Here is a 26415-nt window from a genome sequence, read left to right as displayed (position 1 = left end):
TACTTATTGTAAAATATTTAGAAAGGAAGTGGAAGTGGAAAGTAGATTGCCTAAACAAATGAAACATTTCTTCCCCATCACTTTCTAAACGCTCACCTTTTAAATGCTATATTCATTCTCCGCCCATCACTTGGTCCCGTGCATATCAAGTTTCAAGCACGGATTTTCCTTGTTCCATGGATCAAGTCTAAGATCAACACCTTATGCTTCTACATCCTTCACCTGGACACCCTAGGGCCATTCTAGTTCCCTCCTATTTTTAAATTCCTTAATCTCAATGTTCAGTTACCTACTCACGGCCCCTCATTTGCCGCATTCACTCCTACATCACCAAGCGCTGGTTTCCTCTGCACGACTCACCGACCATCTCTCTTTTTCAGTCACACACATCCTCTTACTCTACCTCCTCCTGGATTGTCCACATCTCCAGAACTCTCATCATCTTGCTGGGCTTGGATAGGGCTCTCCCTTGACTGTTCATTATGGATACCACACTTAAAACACACTCAAGGACAAGTTAACAGGGCAGAACATACACTTCCACGATTCTGTTTTGTTGCCATTCACAAAGCCTAGACTTGTCTTCAGATGTCCCAAGGGCAAGGACTGGTTGTAGAAGTCGCTGTACAGAATTGTAATATTTCAACGTGCAATTAAATGCTTCCTAAAGAGTAAATGATGACATAAATGGCACGTGTCTGTGACACTATTTCTGAAATCTAAAACTTTTTGATATTGTCAAATATTTATTTAGCATGTTTCTATCAAATAATAAACATTTAATTCAACAAATGCCTTTTGAATGTCTACTATATGCAAGGCACTATTCATTTGAGGAAAAATAATAAAAGACACATCTACTACTTTATAGGCTTTTACATCTTAATAGTGGATTAATATAATTACTATATAAGGCAAAATAAAATGGATGCCATAATGTGGTACAAGGTCATGTAGAGTTTTAAAGGATGGGTGAAATCATACTGGATTGAGAAACTAGGGACTACTTTAAGAAGAAGGTGGTATTTTAGACAGGTTTCGAGTGATGGGTCGAATTTTGATATAGATTATCTAAATATATTTTTTAAAAACTGACATTTAACATTAATTAAATAACATCTCAGCTTTAAATGAAAGTTTCTATTTTTACATCGAAAAGTGGCATTATTAAGATTATATATATATACATATATATGAAGAAGCAGCTAAAGATTGCATATTAATGTGTTTTCATAGTGTCAGACTACATATTTAGGACAAAAAGCAGATTTTTGTAAAGCCCTTTATAAATCTCAACGCCTTTGCTACAAAGTGAACAACAGAGGGCATTCTGGACACAAACGGTACCTCACTGTATGTGTATATTATTGGCCCAAACGATTCACTCTTATTTAACGCCAATGAAGTCTTTCATCTCCCAGCTATACAATAATAGTTTCCATATGACCAGCGGCTCTGCTATAAATAAGATCAAAAGCAAAAGAAAGGATTTAATAAAAGAAAATGACATTAAGAGTAGCATTAAATCAAGGAAAAAATACCAATATCTAATTCTTTTTTTTTTTTTTTTGAGAATAAAGCTCCACAGAGTACTAAGCAGCTTCCCCAACATGTCATGAAAAGGCATTTTTACAAGCAGTAGGCATGTGCAAAATCCATTTGTGTGTGCCTTGGAGTGGCAAAGATTAAGTTGGGGGCAAGTGGGGATGGGGCACAAGGGAAACATGCCCCATCGAGAGGCTGGAGAACAGGTAACAGACCCAACCGCTAGGTTCATGCTGTACAGAGTACAAGGGAATGTGTCAATGGCAGACGTCCATCCATTTCTGTTCTTTCCTGTTGTATTTAATGGAGATAGACTTTTGGGTAATCCAGAGTTTCTCAGAGAATCATAACATTGCTCAACTCTAGTACATGAGTTCTGAGAAAGGAAGTTTTTTTTGGCAATGCACAGTGACTTGATATGAAGAGCCAACTTCCCAAACAAATTTTCTTCTAGTTCTTAAAAAAAAAAAAAAAAATCACAATGTTAATCTCCATTCCTGACTGGATAAACAGCTGCTAATAACCTCCAGCTCCCAGGGGAGGAGGTTGTTTCCTTTCATCTTCGGACTGGTGGATATCTGACGTGCACTGGACTTTAGTGATTCCACATGTCTCTTACTTTGCCTTTGCAAAACTGCTCTGGTGCTGGTCTTGCCAAGTCAGGTTTCTTTTCTCCCTTTCCCTTAGATTGCACCATAAACTTGGAGGACATGCTCGGTTACGGGACTACTTATTTGAAATAGTAGTTCTTTTACTGCGGGTGTATTTAAAAAGGAAATTCAAGCACTTATGATATCTAAAGGAAGCTAAAGACTTGGACCTTTGTATTTGAAGCCCTGTGAGGGAAATGACCATTTCGGTTTCTTTCAGACTGAGTTAATTACTCACTCGAGGGCGGGCTATGTTCAAAGACACTCAATTTCTAATCGCATCGCTAACGCGATTACTTACTTATACCTGTTTGTGTCCTAAATAAAGGAGCCAACTTCAACACTTTTTCCTCTCATAGGAAGTACCCTGCAGAAGATCGCAGGGCCAGCCGGCCCCCAGAGTCTTTCTCACTTGTGCGTGAGCACCTGCTTTTCTGGTGACCTCAGTTCTACACCTCAAGACTCAGACATTTCGCAAAACAGCTTTTTAAACAAAAACCAGCTGTTTCCCATCTAGACTACAGGGGAAAAAATTTGGGCAGCTTACAGAAACATTACCCAGAGACTACCATTCTCCAATAACTTTCACACACTTTGGGCTCCAAACGAGACCCGTCCATGTGCAGAAGCTGAGGAGAAGGCAAATGCGAAATTAAAATGTGGAAACTCAATACCGTGGTTTTTGACAATATGTCCAATTAACTGCTTGAAAATGAATGTGGCTATTGTATCAGGACAATGCTTTCCCAAAGATGTCATTTAACGAATACTGGACAGATCTTTTGGTTAAACTCAACTTTATAGTTGTCAGATGATTTATGGACGTAGAGGAAGCTATAATTATGCACAACTGTGAATGTCAACCAATTAGGTCTAATCCTCGTGTTTCAGAAATGTGACGTTAAAGCTTTTTTTGTTTTTAGGTTTTCATTCCTAAAGCTACTTTGCCTAAATCCTCTTCTTATTTTGAACCCATTTTACACTTCTGTTTTCTAAGCAATTACGATACTTTTGATTTAAAAAATTTACAGCCACAATAAAAGTTAAAATAACACAACAGCCACAGATTTTGAAAAAATATGAAACGGCCAAAGCCTAGTCTTGGCTTTTAAACCATGCCAAGTTGCTCCAGTATTTTCTGTTTTGGTATGAATGACATAACTGAATTACTTCATGAGCTGCTACTTTAATTCCTAAGGGTGGAAAATTCCATGAGTTAATTTAATTTGGATGTAAAAAATATACATGAAAACTCGCTCTTCCTGTGGACTCTCATGTGAAATATTCGAGCCAATTGTTGGAGCTGCTGTGCTGTGAGGAGGGGCTTTTCGCCCGATGCCGTTCCGGCTTGCCCTCTGCAAGGGCCGGCATCATCAGGCAATTTTCTTACTTTCATTTGAGCACATTAAGATCCTTTATTTTCCATGTATCTTTTTCATCATGTTTATTCTATAGCTCTGTAATGCCCTTTCTAACCTGTCTCTAACTGTTGAAATGCTACAGAGACTTTAATAGGAGCTGAACAACACCTCCCGGAAGCTTCACCTAGCTGTCCCCTAAGGCTGGATGATGCTCATGCTTCTCTGAACGTTTTCTTAGGTCACTTAATAATTCTGCCTTGTGTTAGAGTTAGGCACACACTGTGTTATCACCCTCTCAGAGTCAAAGGCCTGTAGGATCACAGATTTTCTCTTGCACACTTATGTATTCCCCAAAGAATCTAAAGCACAGAAGATACAGAATGAGTGAATACACATCTGTGTATTTTCTGATATATACAATAGAGTTCCCCACTCCCCACAAGAAAATCTGCTTTTTTGAGACAACAAGGGTAATATATATATTTTTTAAATCAAGGGTTATGCCTTTTCTAAATAATGGACAGTTTAGCACTGTGTCCTTGTCCCCAGTAAAAGTTGAATAAAAAATACAATGATGACTGTGCTATTAAAGTGTCTACCTGCTTTTTCCCCTAGTATTTAAGAAGCAAAGTAAAAATATGAGGAATCTCTTTTAAATATACTTTCATATTTTAGAAGTGGGAATGACAAGTTTTTGCTTTTATTTATTTAAAGTTCATGATGCCTAAAGTATGCAAAACACATACTTTAGGGGAAAAAAATTAGGGAACCAGGCTTGGTTTGTCCTAGAAGCATACAGAAAGGGAGTCCTTTGGGTTTGACAGTCCAATGCAGATTGACTGTTTTGTTTCTAGGTCAGAGGGCCTGAATTTGAGTAAAATAGGTACTGCGGGAAATAGTAGGGCCATATCTAATTTGGACCCACCACTGTGGGATCTGGGCATGCGTCATGTCCTAACCACTTGTTTTAAGGGTTGTTATATAGTCTCACTGCTGTGGTTGTATTCAAAACCTCTTGACTTTTGTTTAAATTAATGCAGAAATATCAAGGATCCTGAAGCTGTTGTTTTAATCCATGGTTACAAGAATTTCCTTAAGTCAGCCCAAGAAAGACAAATACTGTATGTTCTCAGTTATATTTAGGATGTAAAAAAAACAAACTCAAAGAAATAAGAGTAGAATGGTGGTTGCTGGGGGCTGGGCAGTGGGGGCAATGGGCAGATGTCAGTCAAAAGATATACACTTCCAGCTAAAAGATGAAGAAGTTCTGGGGATCTTACGGGAATGATAATTAACACCATATTATGTATTAGAAAGTTGTTGAGAGTAGATCTCAAAAGTTATTACTACCAAGAAAAAAAAAGGAATTAAATGAGGGGATGGAGGCTTTAACTAACCTTATTGCGGTAATCATTTTGTAACATATACATATATCAAATCATCACATTGTACACCTTAAACTTACATATGTTAGATGTCAATAATATCTCAATTAAGCTGGAAAAAACTTTTAAAAAATAAAAAGAATTTCTTCAAGTCCTTTTTCCTCTCTGTCCTTTTTTTCTTTAAGTTTTCTTAAAATAAAGTATGATATTGATATAGATTAAAACTTTCAGTTGAAGTTGCTAATCTGCTTTCAGAAATATCTGATAATTGTGGAGATTAGGAGGGATGGTGTAACACCAGAGATAGGCAAATACCCTAATTAAGAAAAAAACAACCAACATAGTAGCTATAGAAAGATGATGTTGACAACTAAGACCTTGGGTGAAATCTATAATAGGCTATTTAAAAGTGCTCTAAAATAGAGGCAATGACCTCTCCAACTCGGTTTGGTTCCACCAACACAAGTCTTTCTGGACAAATCTCATTTTCTCATTCGTGGGAATGCTGCTCGCCTGGTGTCTGTGATAATGTTATGGACAAAATGAGAAAAGGTGGACTGCATGAGAGTAAAATTAGGTGGACATAACTGGTAGAAACATTAAGCCCAAAGAGCAGGGGATTATGCAAGCGTAGAGAGAATGTCTGTAGTAGTGAATCTCCGGCTTTCTGTTCTATGTCCTCCCCTGGTTAACATTTCCATTCGTGGCTATGACATGAGCATTAACAGCACCCAACAAATTTGCTAACAACAGAGTTGGCAGAATATGTGACTGAATGACGACCTACCAAGACCTATAGACTGGAAACAGATTGAAGGCTGCAGTATGAAATCCAAAGGCGTTATCTGAAGTTTTATACTGGTACAACTAAAGTATATAAGGATAATGGAGAGACGTGTAGAATACGGATTTCAGCTGATTACAAGTTCAATATTTGTCAGCAGGATGATGAAGTCATCAAAAATAGGATCATTTTAGGATGCCTTTAATGAAGATATAATGTACTGAATGGGTTTGGTAATAGATCCACCCTGATCCACCCAGATGATTCCTTGAGCACTGTGTTCAGTTTGAGATTCTGCACACTAACAGCTCCTTGAAAAAAAAAAAAGCCCTTGTTTTTAAACTAGGGAAAATGTGCTGGAAAGTCATAAAGTCAAAACTTTCTTTTAGGATAAATATTTGAAGATACAAATGCCTGACCTAGAGAAAAAAGTACTGAATAGACTGTCTTCAAATAACCCAAAGTTGCTCAAGTATTTGTTGGGTTGACTTTGAGTAATTCCAATGGGCAGAAAAATAAAGATTGCACAGAGAAGTAAATTTGGGCTGGACATAAAGAAGAGTTTCCTAACATTTGATGGAAATGGGCTTTGTGGTCATTTAGAGCTACTCATCCTTGGAGGAAGGGGGCTGATAGAGGCTTGTTGACCACTTGGCAGGGAATTTGGAGGATGACCTCTAAGATCCCTGAGATTCTACAGTAATGTTTGCTTAGAAATGAAGTAGGTACTTAAATATACATGGAACTTGACAGAATCAAAATCTGTGAAAACCTAAGAGAGAACAAGATTGAAGATAAGGCAGCCTCTATGGATCATGCCTTTGTTGAAGAGGTCCCTAAAGAAACAAAATTTTCTGACTTCTGCTACTCCCATGACTACATACAGTAAATGCTACCCAAGACATTGTATCACTCCCCACTACCCTCTCTTGTAGCCAAGTATGATGGGCAGAAGTAAATAGCATCTTGTTGCAGGGAGCCAAGGGGCAACTAAAGAGTTTTCTTGGGTTTCATGAGTTAAGTCAGAGTAACAAAATGGTTTAGAATACAAACCACGGTTTTGAAATTGCTATCGTATTTGGTTAGAGAGGAAGTTTGCTGTAGCATTGTGGTATTTAGTACGAAGAGTGCTAGTCTTGTTGCTGGCTTGTCTGGTTTCTAATCCTAGCTTGGCCATTAATTAGTGAGTATCCATGCTTGGGCCACTTCCCCTTTCTGGGTCTCAGAAATAAGGGCAATGGGCTAAATGTCTTCTGGGGTGCTTTTCAAATCTAAAATTCAATGGTCCTAACTCTTAAGAACTATTAAAGCAAAACTAATTTAACTTGTTCATCCTACGAGGCCCTAAGTGGCAAAAGTTCTTCTATGTTTAATGTCAGTTACATAAAAGGGAGCTTCAGCATCTAATGAATGTCCTTCTGATAAATTCTTTTTAATCCAAACTAATACTAAAAATATTATTGAAAAGAGGGAAATTGGGCTAAGACTGGCTTATCTCAGTGGTTTCTGAAATGTGTGCCACACCCCCACCTGGGGGTTCTAGTGAGAGGTCTCAGGGGACACTGTGGAGGACAGGCGTGGGTGGGGACTTTCATAGGGCTCCTCCAATCCCCAAGTCAGCCAGACCAACAAGCTCCTTAGGAGAGCACCACTCCTCCACCAAGTGACAATGTGCTCCTTCCCTCCCGGATAACAGAGCTGAGTCCCTGCTCTCTTATGGGGCTTACTTCCCAGGTGCAGCAATGGGTTTTTAAATATCGTCCTTTTCTACTAGACTGTGAACTCTACCAGAATGAAGGCAGAGACCACGTCCTAGCATAGAGCCTGGCATTTGGTAACCACTTGATAATTCTTTTTTAAATGATTAAATGGACTTTAAGCACAAGGGATCTGGGAACCACACTAATGTTACATATTAATAGCATAGGAAATTTTTTGCTTAATGATCTCATCGTTGCTGACTCTACTGACAAGTACTCAGAAGCACATACAGAATCACATGAAGGCATTTTTGATGTAAGTTTTGTTCTTACTCAGTTAAAAGAGGAGATTAGGTCATCTGAAAGGCTTACATTCAGGTCCTATCTGTGGATCTGAATACTGAATGAATAATGGAGAGAATTACATTTGGAAAATTGCCATTTCAATAATTTATTAAAAAATCTAATGATTTAATATCAAGATTAACCATGGAGCTATTGGAGGCACAGAGGGGATTACACCTGGGCAAGAGTTTCTGACTAGGTTGTGACAAACCCAGCTGTTTCCTTATTCTCCCACGTTCAGAGATTTCTGCTTTGATTCTCTTAGAAAAGTGGGTGGTTATGGTTAGAAAAATAGCTCAATAATTTAAAATTTACTACTTCAAGGACCCTCGGAAGGAGTGTTCACACCTCTTGTCACTTAGCACAGACATGTTCACTTAAAAATAAGTGTTTAGACAATGTGGGTTTTAATCTAGCATGCTACCACATTGGAGGAAAATTTCTCTACCTCTACATTTGGGCAGAGAGCTGCTCTGGGAAGGTGGCCATGAGATGCCTAGAAACTTCTTTTGTCAACCAACATTTATCAAGATTTGAATATCACAAGCTCTTGCCACCTAAAATTAGTTCTCAAAAGGCGTACCTACAGAGGCTCCCTGGGGAGTGCACACGGTAACAAAAAAGAACACGGAATTCTGGGTCCATGTACCGGAACTGAAATCTAGCTACATGACTTGAGACTAATTACTCAAACCCTCTAAGGTTCATTTGACCAGTGCCTAAAATGGACACTATTATCATCCTCACTGGGCTCCTGTAAAGATTGCCTGAAATAATGTCTATGGAGCACCTAGCAGAGGAGCTGGCAACTTGTCAGGCACTCAGAAAACACTGGTTTTCTTTCTTCCCTTCCCACTGATAATTTATTTACTGGGAAAGAAACAAAACGTAATATACGGTACTCAAGGAATTTCCAGGATAGTTGGTAAGGCAAAAGTCATACCCACAAAAGATAGATAGCTATGAATAACTGGGTAAGATAAATACCTAGCCAATGGTATGATTCATAGCGCTATGAGAGTAGAAAAGAAAATAACTACCACTGGTACAGGGAGCAAGGGAAGGCTTCCTGGAAGAGGCAGAATTTGAGTCAGAGCTTTGAGAATGGGTGGGAATGAGATGGACAGAAGGAAGCGGGTAGGGCAGGCCAAGCCAGATAGGTACAAAAGAAGTACCCAATGGGAATGTAGAGGGCAAATTCTGGTACTATGCCCAGACTGATCTTGCTGGAAAAGTTTCTGCATATCGGAAGAGCTAAACATAAGGCTTTTGGTAATTGGTAATGGGGCTTAATAAGCTGGGCTAAGAAATTGGTCTTTATCTTGTAGATAATGGAAAGCTGGTGGCGGTTTGTGAGCAGGAAAAAGCATGGCCAAATAATATCATCTAGAAAGCCCGCAAGTATACCACGTTCACTCCAGTGTTATGAACCACGCTGCTGTGGAAAAAAATCCCTTTCATTATACTAATACTTAGTAAATCACTGAAGACCTACTTCAGAACTCCAAGGAAAACATTTTATGAATCAAAAGCTAAGTACAATATGTTAGCAATTAAATGAGATAACATAATAGCCGAGGCAGAACCACAGTTTTCCCCACCACGATTTCAAGCTGCTGCAGAAAGAAATGCTTATATCATCTTCCAAGTTATCAAGCCATTTTGTTTTGATTTTTGGAAGGCAGAAAGAGAGGAAACGAGAAGAGTGTGGAGGTCAAGAAGATTCCAAGCTGTCTATTCTTTAATCAGAAGGAATTACTAAGGACAGTTATAAAAGAGATCGGCTCAAAACAAAACCAGCCCGGGGATGGGTCTTACGTTACTACAACTCACTTCTACTTCAGAACAACAAACGAAGGTGTGTAGTTGGGAAAGAAACTCCCACCAGCGCTCTCTCTGCCGAAGTTTCCGGTGCATACCTCCCACTGCTACTTTATTTACTGCAGCTGGCCAAAGTTTTATAGCCTGTTTCATGTATTAAAATTCAAATGTGGAAAACATTACCAGTATCCTCCTTGAATTTTTTTTGTTGTTGGGGGGGGAAAGGGGGGGCGGGTTTTTTTTCCTTCCCCTTCAACTTCCTTTTTATTGTGGAATGTATCAAATGGTCAAAGGCTAACTTCAGACTGACTAAATTCAAAAACTATTTCCTTTGTTCTTATGTTTTTGTTTGAAAATTCATGCCAGTTTGCACAAGGAAAGAAACTGACAATCCGATCTCTTTCACACACATTAGAGTTTTAGGACGAGGGGCTCAGATGCTGTGGACCCGCTGAATATTTTCAAGAAGAAAGGAGAAAGACTGCATTTGGTTTAAAGGGGAGCAGATTGTTGCCACGTCACACCCCTGGAGTCAGTCTATTATCTGGTTGGCTCTGTGGTTGCCCTTGATTGAATTATAAATGTCTTTAGAAGAGTGAGCGGGAACTTTTCCTCATCAGCAAAACTAGCAGCTTTATAGCTTCTGAATAATTTTTCAGAATAAATCAAAGATGTTACCGTGTAATATTGGCGAATTATTTTTTTCTATTGCTCTGTCCCATTCTCTCCCTTTCCCCTCCACCTAGGTCAGTCTAACCTCCCATCTCCAAAGATGATTCCAGTCTCTTCCTCCTATCCCATCTTTGAATCAAAGAGGAGGCAATTCAAAGGTCATATAGTTCCAAAAGCATCTATGTATAGTTTATTCTTTTAAAGAACCACTTAACTTACATCTGGTATTTTAGAGCAAACTTTACATATTTATGGAAAAAACTGTCTCTGAAGCAATGCCCTGGGTGCATGTTACATCCGTTTAACATATGCAAAACGAACACAGCTAGAGAAATTAAACCATTTTTCTCTTGATTGAGAGCAGATATACAGAAATGGTTATAAGTCACAGATCTGGCTTTTAATAAAGCCAGATTTCTTAATTAAAAGCAGTATTGTTTAAACATTGTCGTTAAAAAAAAAAAGAGCTGTACAAACCAAAATCTCATATTATATGCATCCCAAGTGTATTTAACACGTTACCTGAGGCCAAGCTAAATTAAAATCTAGATTTTCCTTTTGTAAACTCTCAGCGACTGCCATGAATAGACAAACAATTTTTATTCAATGATGAATTTTTAGGGTAGAGGTCAAGGAAAAGAAAAAAAGAAAAAAAAATGATTTTGCTTTGGCATTGAAAAATATCTTTCTACATTTTAGAAGTGAGTTAATTGCTTCTATTAATAAGCCAGTATTTTTGGTTTCAAATTGGTTGCAGGTTTCAATAATACACTGCCCAGGATGGTACTCTTAATCTTTGTATTTTATTAAGAGAAAATGAAAGGAGGGCAGAAGAATACCATTGAGTAAGAACTTAAAGAGGTTCAGAATAACCTGTAATTATTTTGCATTCTCTTTTCGGAATCTTCTTTAAACAAGAGATGCTATACTAATAACGAAAGATAGATCTTCGTCCAAGCAACTTTTTAAGAGTCTATAAGGTATGAAACAGGACACTAATGTGTGGGATGCCCTGGCGGGAGTTTGTAAGGAGCAGAATCACACAGAATCACTGGTAAAGTTAAATTCTCCACCCATTCGCTCACCTCAGTAATTGTCACCACTTAATATTTTGTTAGGACTTTTTCTGAATCTTCCTAATCAGCCAACCAAACAATACACTGCCAATTCCTTTCCAAAAGTAATGGGCAAAACAAATTCTAATTGTAACATAGACAGATCTGCTTAAATATTATTCAAACAAAGACATTCATAAATAGGTAGTGGTAAAACTACAATATATATTAAATTACTCAGTCCCACTTATATATTTAGACAGCCAAACACATCATATATTTCTACATCCATACTCACAATCAAAAGACATCAATTTGGCTTCTTTAATAAAAGAAAATTGTCAACCTATTTGTCTCTGAAATGCCTGTCAAGTAACACGAACGTAAGTTGGGTCCTTTAGCCGAAGTCACCAAGATGAAGAATTTAAAACACCAGTAATGACTCAGCAGTTCACTGCTAGGTATATGCTGAAAAAGTGAAATGAAAACCTGTGCCCACACAGAAACTTGTACATGAAAGTTCACAGGAGCAATATTCCAAATAGCCAAAGAGTAGAAACAACCCAAATACCCATCACCTGATGAATGGATAAATAAAATGTATATCCATACAATGGAATATTGTTTGGTAATAAAAATGAATGACACTGATATGTAATAAAACATGTATATGCCTTGAAAACATCATGCCAAGTGAAATAAGCCAAGCAGGAAAGACCACCTCAAACTGTATGATTCCATTTATAGGAAATGTCTAGAGTAGACAAATGTATAAAGACAGAAAGTAGATTAGTAGGTGCCGGGGCTGGGTGAGGGAAGAAAAGAGAGGGACTGCTAATGGATATGGGGATTTCTTTTCTTTTTGCAGGGGGCAAAAATGTTCTCAAATTAGACTGAGTCTTAGTCGCACAACTCTACGAATATACTAAAACATACTGAATTACACACTTTAAATGGGCAAATTTTATGTTAAGTGAATTATATCTCTATAAAGCCATTTAAAGAAGAAAAAGCAGCAGCAGCAGTATTTACACTTGAAATTCTAATTCTATAAGGTAAGTATAGAGTCTACAAATTTCATCACTTACCATGAGTGAATGTCTGTTGGCTGAAAGAAGACCGGTTCCATACCCTGAGCCCAGACCACCCATTGCTCCATTATGAGAAGGTCCAATGATTCCATGCATGTCCCCATGACCACCAGGCATAGCCGTGGATGGGCCCACTGCATGATTCCGGAGAACGTGAATAGCATCATCCAGTCTTTCTAAACGATCTTCAATTCGGCTTTGCTGTTGGTCAATAAATGATGTGAAATTTGATTTAGTTTGAAATGCATGCATAGGTTATATAAGTAAAACTTAAGTTGACACAAACCACACTTTGGGTTTCTGAATATATGTTTCCAATAAAGTCTGTTTCCTTAAAACGAGAACAAAAATAGTGTCCTTCCTAGAAAACTGAAAAAAAGTTAATGTTATAATTATAGTGTTATTTTTCATTAACAAAGTAAATTCAGTAATTCTTCCAGGACATTATAGTGTATGTATGCTATACTATATTGCATTAGCTTGAAAGAGAACTTAGATTTAATTTAGAAAAGAAAAACATTTATTGAATTTAAGGAACATTCTGGTAGGCGTTAGTTAACGATTTCAAACGACTAACAATGGAAAGATGACCAATTTATAGTTTCCCAACTAAATTATCTTCTTGAAGGCATATTTCCTTGGTCTCCTCCGTGGCATATGATATAACGCTAAGTGTCATGTCAGCGACAGGTAAATGCATACAGACTGTAATTTATTCAGAACTATCAATTTTTACCCATGTTTCTTGATTTCTATCTATTATCACCATCTTGTGTGTGTGTGTGCGGGGCCCCAAGGGGAAATCAAAATGGTTACAGGAAAAAATTACAAAAATTCTGTTACCTAAAGTAGTATGAGATTTCAAGACTGAAGAACCACAAAGACTTGGATCAATTGTTCGCCAGGCCTTCTAACTGATTTCAAAGCCCCTAGTATAGTATAGAATTCACTACCTTATACAATTAAAAACCAAGAGACCTTTTTTCTTCATTCCAGCCATCAGGATTCTAGCTTTCTGCAACCAGATAAAGTCTATACTTATAGTTTTTGGTGAAGAAAAAGGACATGTAGATGTGTATTTATTTTTCTCGGTGTGATCAATAATGATATCAAATAGACATCTGCATTATCATTCTTTAGGGTGTACTTTAAAATACACCATTTCATTGGACACTCATTCTACATGTGTAAGGCAAGCAGGGGAGACATTATTATCCTTTCCATATAGATATGCAAATGAGGCTCAAAGAAATTAAGTGAGTTGATTACTCAGTGTCACACTGCCAGGAAATGGTAAATCAGGGTAGGACTCTCAAAAGTCTTTTGACTTCAAATCCAGTGCCTCTTTGTACCAGATCATGCTACAATCCACTTTGATTTCCAATAGGCTGTGCAAGCAGATGTATCAGCTCTACTGCATGAGAAAAACAATTTCTATGATTCTACACCGACGGGAAGAATGTGTATCTAATATAGTTAGTCTATGGTACTCAGCACTCTGACTTGGTGGGCTTTGGTGTTAAGGGAGCTCCCCTACACTCCCAGCTCTGTTACTTATGTGACCTTGGAAAAGTTGCTAAACTTCTTTGAGGCTGTGCTTCTTAATTTATAAAAACGGGAATGACAATATATACTTCCAAGTGTAAATGTAAACATGAAAAGAAATAATACAAGTGCCTATCTTCCTTGCTGGCTCACAGCTTCCTGGTGGAGAGAGAAGTTTCTGCTAGCAAAACCCCTCTTGAGTGTTGCAAATACAAAGAGAATTCAAGCTGTAGCTCACAACCGTAAACCTAGTCTTTAGAGATCTATAGTTGGGCAAAACCCAGTTTTGATAGATGGGTCCTAAAGAATAACTGATGGAGGTAAACACTTAAAACACCTATGCCTTATTTGGATGTGGGCTGCAGATTAACTGGGCTAGGTAGGTGGTGCATATGCTGTCTCCCCCTGTGGTTGCTTTTCGTGGCTAAAATGCATAGCTGGATGACTGACACACCACAGCAAGGAAGGGCACAATGAAGGGGGAAATCCACTTTCATATTTTCATTTTTAGATCTTCCTTAATTTAAATAGTAAGCCAAAGGGAAAGGAAACTGAACCATTGACAAGACAACATTAAGTTAGATAGATAACTTTATGCCTTCTTCCATGTTCTATCTCAAAATATGGAGGAAAAAAGCGAAACTCAACCCTGAGGGACAGAAGAGCTCCTTGCTGCTCCCCCTCCCCATTTGATTCATATCTAGACAAAATACTGCACAGAGCAGTGCTGTTTCATGCATATTTCCAGCCCCATCCACTGCGAGCTGAGAAAGACTAGAGTGCCAGACACTGAATCATCATGTGAGTATTTATAATATTAATTACACCCATGGAGATTTTCAGCAAGTCCCTACTGGAAGAGCAGGCATTTAACGATATTACTAGATTTCTATGAGAACCAAAGTGACAGTAGGCTTTGTATTTAGAGGTCAAAAGGAAAACTACCAACCAGTTATTCTGGAAAGCAAAGCAGAGGTATATAGACTCTTCAAGTGTTCCAGCTATGCAGTTTCGCTGGAATTCCAGAACTCTCATATCAGGGAAGTTATTTAATCATTGACAGGGATCTTTCCCAAAGATGGGGAGGAGGCCATTATCCTTCTAGGGTTTTTAATTTCTTATCTGATCCTAGATGTTTAGAGCCCTGGGGCTTACACTGTAGTAGTATCTGGGTGACAATCTACAAACGAGAACAAGCATAATCTCATAACAGGCTCTCAGCAAACTTGTGTGCTTAACATCAACCTAAAGTTCTTATTAGTGAAAATAAGAATCTTGGAGAGTGAACTAGATGCAAAAAGAGAAACACGGTCTGAAAATGGCTAAAGGAGAGATGAGCGGGTAAGACTTACCAAAGAGTGTAAGGGTCCTTCATAATTAGGAGATGATGAGGCCTGTCCTCCATTTCTAGACCAAACAGCTGTGCCTGCTGATAGTAAAATGGGAATTACAATGAGATTCATATAATCTTAAAAATAATCTCACCAGCATCTTAAACAGTTCTTTCAGCAAAAGCAACACTGATTTTTCATTTGGACAATGAGGTAAATGCATGTAACCTTCCCATATAAGAATTTTTAGATGAAGAGAACACTTTAAATGTAAAATATGGAGACCTTACATAGACTCAGAATTCTCTCAGGCTTCCTCCTCTGAGGGGACATTTAATTGATTCTGAATTTGAGCCAGAGAAGGTTCCTGTGGAAGGAAAACTATCACCACATAGTCAAGGGACTTTTAAGAGCTCAAAGTGGGGTGTTTTTTTTTTTTTTCCAGATCTTCACACAAGGCCAGTTTCTTAAACCAAAATTCTCTCACCAATGAGAAACAGCTTTGCTACTTGTTCTTAAAATGATCCTTAAGAAGGGATGAGCCTTCAGAAACTATTTAACGGAATAAGATTAGTTGGCAGGGATCCATTAAACCAGAAATTTAAAAACTCAATATAACAACAGTTATAAGTAAGTAGTTTCTTCCGGAAAAAATAATTTTTTAGGATCCACTAACTTGAAGGTAAAGAGAGATTGCTGCTATAATAAATATTACATGTCTAACCTACAAAATAAAAACAACTTTTAAATTTAAAATAATATACATTTGGGGTAGAAAACCAGGACCCCAAAAGTGGCATGCTCTAGTCTCTTTCTTCTAGAGCACTGCCATTTAGGTTTAGGGTATTTGTGGCATTTTCCCAAATGATTTGTGCATCATAACTTTCTCCTCCCATCATTAACCCAGAAGAGGAGTGGCAGAAGGGTGAGCCCCAGATTCTTGTCCAAGCTCTCAGATTGCTACTGGTGTAACCTCAGCAAGTCATGCACCCTGTCTAGGCCTTAGCACACTCATCTGTAAAATCAGAGCATTTGAATATATTACTTGTTCTCAAACTTTATTAGACCATAGAATTGTTTTTCCAAATTATTAAACAGATGAAATCAGAGCCACTTTGTTTGAAATGGGGAACTTGGAGTTCTCCCTGCTCAGATGCCCTCATCACCTGCCTCACTGGGCTGGAGGTTGTCTCAATCCTTCTTTGGTTCTGGACATTGACACTTGTGATCATTTTCCAGAGCCTAATAATATGCTAGTGAACCACAAGTATATAACAATCCTGAATCTTACTTTGCATTTCTGTCATGGGCAACGTTTCATTGCTGTTCCATTATCCTCTTAATATCATCTCTATTTCTTCCCAGCTTCAACTGTGTCTCTACGGACATATGGACTTCAAGGTCCTGCTACCACGCTCTCTATTCTGTAACCCCCTCATGCGGATGAAGGTTTGGAAAAGGCTGATGTTAATTCCCACCTGCACCACGGCCATCACCTCTAAAAGCTGTGTGGCAGTCTGAAACCTCCCATTCTCTACCAGAGAACCCAGTGTCTAATGGGCCATGTGAGCGCTACGTGCAGAGAATAATATGGGGTTCGAGGAGGCAATTTTTAGGCAAGTGATTCCACTATAAATTACAGTAAGGTCAGGTTTCAATCAGGTACAGATGTGATTTAGTTTTTTTTGAGAAGCCACCTGTCCTCTTTCCAAAGAGCAAAGACACACACCAGACAGGGCCTTCTGGAAACATTTATATTGGAAGGGCAATGAGCCTCTTAAACGGACCTCTGAAAAGTGAAATGCTTTACTAAGATAATTCAACAACTTATAATTTTCCTATTTGAAGCCATAGGTTATGTTAATTTGTTGTATTTTAAAGGTAAACATCCCCTTTCACTCCCCACAATTACTTCACAATTTATTTACCAAATTATGGTTTTCCTCAAACATTTCAATGCCATGGAAAGTCTATGGGAATTTGGAAAGTCTAAAATTTCTGTAGGAATGATCCTTTTGAATAGTCTATATTCGATGACTATACATAGTCTATATTTCTATTCATGGCTATATTAACGGGGTTTTCCCCTTTGAGATGTTTCGTTGGAATATATTACTCTGTTGAGTGTCTTCTACAGAGCTAAGAAAAGCTTAAGAAATACATTTTCCATATGATTGTGTATTCTAAAAACATCTAATTTTTAAGAAAGGTTTTGGATGTACACAGCTGTATGTCACACGGCAGTCTCTCCCTCCCACTCCTTTCTATTTGTCTGTTGAGGGATATTATGTTTTGAGCTTTTGGAGGGAGCGGGTTTCCATCTACTAGAACAGGAAGTACAAGGGGGAAACCATTCTCATAAACTGGTACTATGATGGAATGGGCTTTAAAGTACAGTACCTGAGAGAGAAGGAGGAGAGCCAACAGGAGTTGAAGGGTTTGATGAAAAGCTGTTGTTAGTGTGATCTGGAGAATAGATCTTAAAACAGTGGGGAGAAAAAAAAAATCAAACCCTCATTCATTAGGAGTAAATCATCAACTTGTTAAATGACAAAGTGTCAGTGCAATTTGTTTAAAAATGATCAGTTACAAAATATATTTAACAATCAACTATATAGCACCAATAGTCTAAGACGAAAAACTTAACACAATTTCTTTAATTTTTCAAAAGAAGAATTATTGAGGTCCTAGAAGGTAGTGGGGAAAAAACTGGACTGGGGGGTCAGCAGACTTCAGTTCTAGTCCTTTTCCTATCAGGGCTGTGTGGCCATGGGCAAGCCAAGTAGATACTCGAAACCTCCCTTCCTTCCTCCACAAAAAAAGAGGGCAGACAGTATCATCTCTAAGACTTTTATCCAACTCTTTCTTCACTATGACTAAGCCATTTCATTCCAAGGCATAAGAATGCCCAAATTACATAAAAACTTTTACTTAGGTCGCAAAACTCACAGAAATCAAACTTCTTTTATGCTCCCAAAGGTAAGAAAAGACAAACTGAAGAGATAAAATGTTCGAACAACAAATCTCCAATTACATTCGCAAATGACCATGTTTAGCTTTTGAAGACAATAAATAAGATGGGCCACGTTGTCACTAGTGAACATGCAAGAAATGTTGAATTCTAGTCTCCTGGCACCGGGGGAGGCAAGGCAGAGAAACTGAGTCCCCAGGTGCCAATAATGTGACAAGGCCTCAAGGACCTCAGTTATGATCATTTTTTTAAAAATGCCTTTTCTGAAGTGTTTTAGAACAGCCCCTTGCAAAGTCAGTCTTAGCTGGTCAATGGGTACCCATGTGCCTTTAGAGAAAAAGAAGAAATCAAGAGAGAAGATCTATGCACCTAAATGCCCTGAGAACATCCACAAATCCATAATTGAGGACTGCTTAGTACCACAGTAAGGAGACAAGATGGAGGAGACCAGCCACAAATGGGAAGCTTCAGACTCTCTCCTCACATTTTCCCATGATCATTATGCAAGAAGGCTAGCATTTCCAAAAAAATCAAAGCTATTTGCCATTCATTTTCTAAAATTCCAAATGTCCACTTCTGATTAAAGTTCACCCTTCTACAATGGTGCATATGAAGTCCAAAATCAACATTGCCTCACCGAAGCAAGTGCTTTGCCCAGAGCATCTCCAGTCTGGGAGCTGCCTGCTGCCCCGCTTCCTCTATTTGCTGCAAAAACAAAAGGCAGAATATGAAAAACCAGGCAGTGAGACGTCTAACAATTCTCTATTCCTGGTCCATTTACTCACAATTTAATTGCATTTTTAATGCTAATTACAACACATTAATCTTTAATTAGCATTAATTTGTTTGCCGAGGTAGATGTCAAATATATTCATGTTACATTTTTTACAGATAAAATATAAACGTGACACCTTGGTTTCAAGATAAAGTGTTTTAGTTGCTATTACTTTCCCCCTTGTTGCTGATGAGGAGTGAGAGTGGAATGTGGCAAGCGAGCATATGAAGTTCATTGTTGCAAGAAGTGGAAAGCACTTTCAGGTCTCTCAAGTCCTCAGTTTGGCTTTTCTTTATATTTTATACACTAAATTGAATTATCTTCATGAATCACTTATATCTTCTTTCAAATAAAAAAAATTGATACATAGCAAAATGAGGTACTCCTCTCAGAGTTCCACAGTAAACAAACAAAACATCTAATAGGTCTGACTTCCTGGGAGAGAAAATAATTTTTAATATCTTAAATAACATATATTCTCCACATATTTAAGCCTCTGTTGACATTTTAAAATTTTGAACTATTATGCTACTAAAAGTGGATATGTCCTCAAATTCCAGAGATAAAGTCAGTGTACATATTCATGAAGCTATCTCTATCATCTTAAAACCTTTTTATCAACAAATAAACAAAGAGTACTGTTAATAAAAAGATGTAGATTCTAGTATATAATTTAATGCCAGCTCTATTTAACAGTATTAATACAATGCCTGCAACATTTGGTATGTTACATTTATTAAGGCCTCAACATTAGCAAATAGCCACAGTATTTAAATAAAACCTATTAAACTCCAGGAGATGTAAAATAAGAAAAGGAAATTTTAAATCAGCTGATTTAATCCAAGTAGAATTTCATTGTACATTTATATAATTTTCAAAAATTCCCAGCCCTATCCTTGAGTCAGGAGAGCACCCTTGCTGGCAAATGTCTGTTTCCAGATCTGTAAAATGGAGTAGTGGGGTCAGATCCCAAGTGGTCAAATTCTCTGCTTCTTTACGTTGCAATTTCCTTCTCCTGACCTCTGCTTAGCATAGTTAAATTATGCTTGTTATTTTTATATATTTACATGTTGGGTATGTCAGTTAGATAATCTTTTGATGTGTGCCTTATTTGGTTAACAAAACCCACAACCATATTCATTCGTTAATTACTAAAACTGAAAGAAAACTGATATGTGATAAAAAAAAAAACAAAACACAGTCACCTTCTGACAAAGCCTATTCTTTTTCATATCACAAATTCATACTATTAAAAATATCTTGGTTATTAGCACTAAGGATTATATTATAAGCAAATTCTTTGAAATGAGCGTCTGACATTATACAGATGAGCTAGTGGAAGGAATTCACAGATATCAAGAGTATTAAAAATACTTAATATAAGAGATAGCTGAAATTACATCTGGTGTGAAAGTGAAAATTTCTGCTTTAAGGAGTTCTTTAAAAACTAAAAACAAAATAATAAAGATTTTTGAAAATACAGAGAGCAGGAACTTTTTGCAGTATGTATTACCATGGTATTTGGGGGCAATTATACATATATTTCTTCCTAGAGGCAATATTATCACACATACATAAAAATTAGATTTATCAGTTAAAATAATTTGTGATATCTGCTTGATTAGAAAACAGATCTTCAAGAAATGAAAGTTCAGAGCCACACTGGAAAAAATTACAATATCTAATAAAGAATTTAAACCCAAATAGGACAAGATATTGTCTCAATTACAGTTAAAATTTGCTACCACAGTAGCTTTCAAAAGATTAATTCTTCCTCTGAGCAACTTTAAAGTGAAGGTAAGTGTTTAAAAATATATTTTCATGAAACCAAACAGAAGGAATTGAAAACAAGAGACATATTTTAGGAACATTTAAAAAATAAACTATATTCAGCCTAAAAATCACACTTGAGAAGAGACAAGATATGATCACTACGATTACTTTCATTCTAGCCATTCCTCACTAAACGTTCTATTAGTGCCTATTTTAAAGAGGGAGATAGATGTTAGGACTGAGCAAGCAGAAGAAAAATTAGAATCAACTCCTTACCTCATGTTGTCATGAAAATGTTTCAGAAAACTACAAAGGCTACTCATGGAAGCCACTGATAAGAACAGACTATTTTTTAACTTGAAGCCATTCTACCTTGCAGCAGCTGGAGAGCCAAACCCAGAGCTTAAATTTCAAAGCAGTTTATTGGGGCCAGTCTGCCCTTTCGCTTGGAATGCCTTTTGTTCTGTTCCAGGAAACGTCGGAGGAGACACGTTTTCAAGAGTCCCTGAAACATGTTAAGCTATGTGGGTTTTTCTCTTAAAGATTTCTCTTTTTATTCATGTGACTGATATGTCAAAGGGCATAAGTAATCAGAAAGTGAATATATTTTCAATGCTCAAATGGCATAATTTCTACTGAGTAATGGGTCATGTTTAGCAAAACACACTTCTAATTAAACTTGTGCTCATCAAGTCCACCTTTTCGTCTTTAATGTAACAGGATTTGATTACTATTCTAGGCCTGAGTTTTTGTCAACTCATATTACTGGAAGTTACCAAAATGCCTATATAATAGAAATAAAGATAAAACTTTTGCCCCTACTTGGTAAAGACTGGATTGATTTCTCAAGCTATCTTAGCTCTAATCAATTTCTCTTGCTCAAGAGAAAAAATAATCAGTCTCTAAGTAGGGCTGTAACATAAATATGAATAGAAGATGAGCGGTTATTAAGAGGAACTGTAATTTTGTAGGAGGATTCAACACTGCCAGCCACCCAAGCATTGTTCAGATGGCTTGAACACAGGTGCTGTTGCTGGCTAGAAGATGGAGCAGAAAGAAAGGTTTGGTATCTTCGGCTACATGTTGGACCACCCTTGTTGTCAATCCCACTTCGGGGAAATGGCAATTCCCATTAGAACACACCCTAATCAAAACACCAGGATGAGCAGTGCCTGGGGATCGACTACTGAAAATCAGAATTTGGAAAATGTGTTACCCCTTTATTGCATACCCATAACCTCTGGCTGGAAACATCATGACAATATAAAAGGAAGAAGAAATGCAATTCATAGTATATCTGCCTGAAAGAAGATGACTGCTTTAAAATTTTGTTTTTCTGAACTGTGTCCAAATGACCCCCATGTTATTAAACTATCAGAAGCAGCAGAACAATGCCATGAGCTTGTCTATAAAGATGACAAAAGAAGGAGGATTTCCAGCACTCCCACTACGTATAATTTTAGAATAAAAACTCAAATGTAAGCTCCAATGCACTTATTTTCAGCAGGAGGGACTCCTAGGAATTCAGGGGGGAAGTTGGGCCCCATGACCATGTGCAGGAAATGGACGAGGAGACAAATCAAACTAGTTTATTGTTCTCTGTTGGTGGTCTTTGTAACTAAGATGCCACGACACTGCTGGATAAAATTCATATTACTTTTACACTCTGCCTATTCATCACTCAGCTGTATTTGAAGGCTCAAGATTCTCGTAAAGGACAAAGTGAATATTATGTGACTATTCTAATAATAAAATTACTGTGAAACTAAGTCCTCAAGAGGAAACGGACATTATGTTTCTACTGGAAAAGCCACACACTAAAATGCATCATGTCATACAAACATGTCATTAGAAGTGAAAGTTGTAAGCCAGATTAATTCATGAAACAGATAGATATCCCAGGGTAATCTTTAGCATATGTTGTACTAAATCAATCTTGGTAGTCTGTTCCTTCAACACTGTTTGGTTTGAGGTTTAAAAACATGGGAAATACCATGAATTAGAAAGCAGGCCAGTTAAAGACTAATAAAACAATAATAGTTATTATAACCATTATGCGAGTTGTATGCCCAGTTCCCTGGGAGGGTGTGTAGCCCCAGACCACAAGGGGTCACACCCTGGGAATGTATACAAATGGTATTTCCCAGTGGGGAACTGGAGCACTCTCCTCCTTGAGTAGTCTGAGGGGACTGTGCTGTCACGGTCCGGGGTCCTTTTTTCTATCCTCTATAGCTGGTATCTAATCACTTACTACACTTCCTCCTCTGTATGCATGCTCACATGCAGAGGCATTGGTCTGTTACTGCTTCTGAAGAGCTTTAGGAATAAATTCAAAAAGCTCCGATGGTGGTAGTTTCTGAAGCCCCTGGACTTTAGCTTCTCTCCTTCACTGGGTGCTACACCAGTTGAACTACTAGGAATTCACCCCGTGTGCCATCCATTACATTCATATAATTCCAGGGTGCTTAATAGACTCTTGCAATTCAGAAATGTCTAATGTAATCTCCAGAGCTTGCTGGCAAGGCTTCAGAGAAAAGTCGTGGACTATACACCACAAGTAAAATATTTTATTCTACAATTCTCTGGAAAATCCATGGATGAACAAGACACTTAAAAAAATCATTAATATAGACTAAGCAAGCTTTGTCATTCCTAAGCATTTCTCAAAAAATGATATTGGGAATTAAAGGGCAAAAGAAAACAAAGCAAGAAACAATGGTCACTCCTCCAAGTCAAACGCAAGCCATTCCCCAAACCTCAGTGAGCATCTGTCAAGCATCTTTGAGATGCAGAGGACAGAATCAGAAGCAAACGAGCATGGTTCTCGAGAGGTTACTTTCTGATGGTTCTAGAACTTACACCTCACTCCACATTCATTTTACTGTTCTATGATCAGTTCAGGACAGTTGAGTTGACTGCCAGGAAGACACATTATAACATGAAACTGAGAGATGCGGCAATGATCTTCTGAATTGAAAAAGCAGCTTCCTAAGACGTCATCGCCATTTATGAGAACATTGCATTGCCTTGCAACTTTTCACCAAGAAAACTTGAAAAATGTGATGTCCATGTGTTAGTGCTCGAACCCCATTCTTACGGCATTAGTATTGCTCACAGTCATTTTCTACAGAATCATGTGTGTAATCTCAAACATGTGTCAGGCTATGTGTTCCCTATTTACCAATTATTTAATTAGCTCTGTTTGTTCTTTGAGATACAGGCAATGTAATATTTCTTTATTTCCTGCATTTCAGAATGAGTGAGTAGATGCCAAATATTTTCAAAAGTCTACAGATGTATCCTATTAATCCACACTGTTTGTTAGGGAAGTGTCACTAACATCAGAAGAGAAATCTTCTTGTTACATAGACATGCTGCCATCTCTGACTTCTACCACACTCTAATAATCGAACCAAAACCAAAGAGAATAAAAGTGCAAAGAAATCTGAGCTACTCAGATACCGTGTGATACTAAGGCTTATGATCACACTTAAATTTTCCTCTGTATTTTAACTTAAGGAATTAGAGGACATATTATGTTAAGGGAGAACACCCTAGACTATTCTCCCTTGAAGTAATCTTAAAGTAATAACTGTATTTATATGCAAGTTAATAAAAGGTCTGTTCCTCCAAAAAGCTGAATTACCATGTCTACTTAATTCCTGAAAAGATTATAAAGCTTTCTCACATTCTGTTAGGAGACTGTAGCAAGAACACCTATGATTATGGAATAATTTATGTAATAAAATTGTTCCTAAAAACCTTTTCCTGGTTCCAAAAATCTCATACTTTTCCCTTTTAAAACTGTATCTCCTTTATTATTGTCTAAACCCTCCCTCCACTTAAACAGGACCCTGTGGTCTGTATAAGTTAAGCCCATCTTTAGCATACAGTTGAGCCCATCAGTATGTGGAAGCCTCTTACTGCCCCATCCTGCCCAGACTAAAGGAAGAAGCAGAGCAGACATTCCTGTTTATCCACAAGCTAATGATGAGCCACCCAGCTTACATAAAGAGAATCCCATTCCCACTGAGACTCGTGGCTTCGCTGCCCACAGCTCTTGGAGGACGATCACATCATCTCATAATAGCTTTCTTCCCAAGTCGTAGTGCCTCTCCCACAGGAAGACTGTTGTGCAAATCAATCAACAAAACTTTTTTTCAAACAGTGCTGAAGCCTGTTTTCCTCAACTCAAGCTTTTGCTCCACCTTTATACCTTCCTAAAAAAGAAAATTACTCAAACCACAAGTAGACAGGAAATCTGTCGTGTAAGAGGATGAATGACCGGTCATCCTTCTTTATAAGTAGACCTCATGACTACAGAAAGGGGCTTTCCATTTGTCAAACCACACTGAAGTGAAATATGCTTTTCTCACTCTTTCAGTTCTGCACTTCTTTCTTTCTTCTTGTTTTTCAAATCTGCCCAAACTGCATTGATACTAACAAAACTTCCCCATATGACCTCTGTTCATAGCTCTCCAAGGTCAAACTGATGCAACACATTTGTAGAAGCTCTGTTAGGAAAAGTTACAGAAATGGAAACTCTTTCCTAAATTTGCTTCTTAGTGAGACATAATGCCAAGGGCTGCTACATGGCTCATCTCAAGTGTGAAATATATTATTGAATAAGCAGTGAGTGTATTACTTAGGCAGAATTATATTTGCAACATTTCAAAACACATCTCTTCTCTTTCATCAAAAACTCTCCCACATAAGTGATTCACACCACTTTCCAAAGTTCCATAGACTATCTAAGGAAAGGGAAAAAACTGCAAAGAGCTAAGAGAATCAACGGCAGGCTTATTCTGTCACACATTCTTCTCTCTAAAACATACAGTTAGTGCGCTCATCAGTGACCCACTGGAAGTGATCTTAAGGCCAAGCAACGTGTGGGTCTGAGCTAGAATCAGAGTAGTGGTGACCAGCGATGGCTGAGGTTTTAATAAGACCGTGGAGCATCAGGCTGTGCTGCTCATCTGAACAACAAGGTTGTCAAAGGCGGATTCAGAAGGGGGTGGCTGCTTCCTCCTCAACCCGGACTCTTTCCTCCAGGGGCAGCTGGAGATCCTGCCTAGCTCTTCCCACAAGGGCAGAGTGCTGGTGGAGGAACCATATGTCCTAGGGAGAGGACCAAAATGGACATCAAGAAAAATGAGAGGATGATGGCTCAGTTCATTTGGCAAGAGCATTCTGCTTGGGCCTTAACTCCTTAGTAAATCTGCTTGAGAAAAAGCAGTAAATAACTTCTGGCCCACTGATGCCCAGGGATCTCCTCTCCCATACGTTAGCAAACACTCCTTCCCTTCTCAAGGATTCCACAACACCACTGTCTCCAGAAAGCGAAGCCATTTAGTTATTAAAGATCACCTGTGAATTTCACATGAACTAGTCTTCAGAAGGTAGTGGTGTGTCATGGTTAAGAGCTTAGCACAGTGATGGGAATTTGGGAAGTGGTTAACAACTACTATTAAAAGTTTATAATACGCCCTCATCTCACTAGTCTTCAGTGGTTCATCTTATAAAGTTGACTTTGTTCGCAGTTGACAGTGTGAGAAGCAAGGTAGGTTTAGTCTATTTAAATCCTTATTCAATCTAATGACTCACATGCACA

At 37.9% G+C, this 26415-nt stretch overlaps 1 protein-coding gene across 16 annotated transcripts in view; it reads right to left on the bottom strand.

The window, feature by feature from the left end:
* The window catches only part of TCF4 (transcription factor 4), a 347611-nt gene that overhangs the window by 17678 nt on the left and 303518 nt on the right, over positions 1–26415 (bottom strand). For 13 of the 16 annotated variants that reach the window (XM_046671258.1, XM_046671255.1, XM_046671266.1 and 10 more), the window contains 4 exons: positions 18894–18961; positions 17686–17764; positions 15307–15383; positions 12407–12610 (listed from right to left, as the gene is read on the bottom strand). In XM_046671258.1, the coding sequence (XP_046527214.1) occupies positions 12407–12610; positions 15307–15383; positions 17686–17764; positions 18894–18961 (428 nt within the window). The remainder of the gene's footprint in view (positions 1–12406; positions 12611–15306; positions 15384–17685; positions 17765–18893; positions 18962–26415) is intronic. The other 3 variants (XM_046671260.1, XM_046671264.1, XM_046671271.1) reach the window with 1 other exon arrangement.

The sequence above is a fragment of the Equus quagga genome, chromosome 9 (genome assembly GCF_021613505.1).
Source record: "Equus quagga isolate Etosha38 chromosome 9, UCLA_HA_Equagga_1.0, whole genome shotgun sequence".
Lineage (NCBI taxonomy): Eukaryota > Metazoa > Chordata > Mammalia > Perissodactyla > Equidae > Equus > Equus quagga.
Note: the sequence above shows the minus strand (reverse complement) of the source record. Positions and strands in the feature narration are given on the sequence as shown.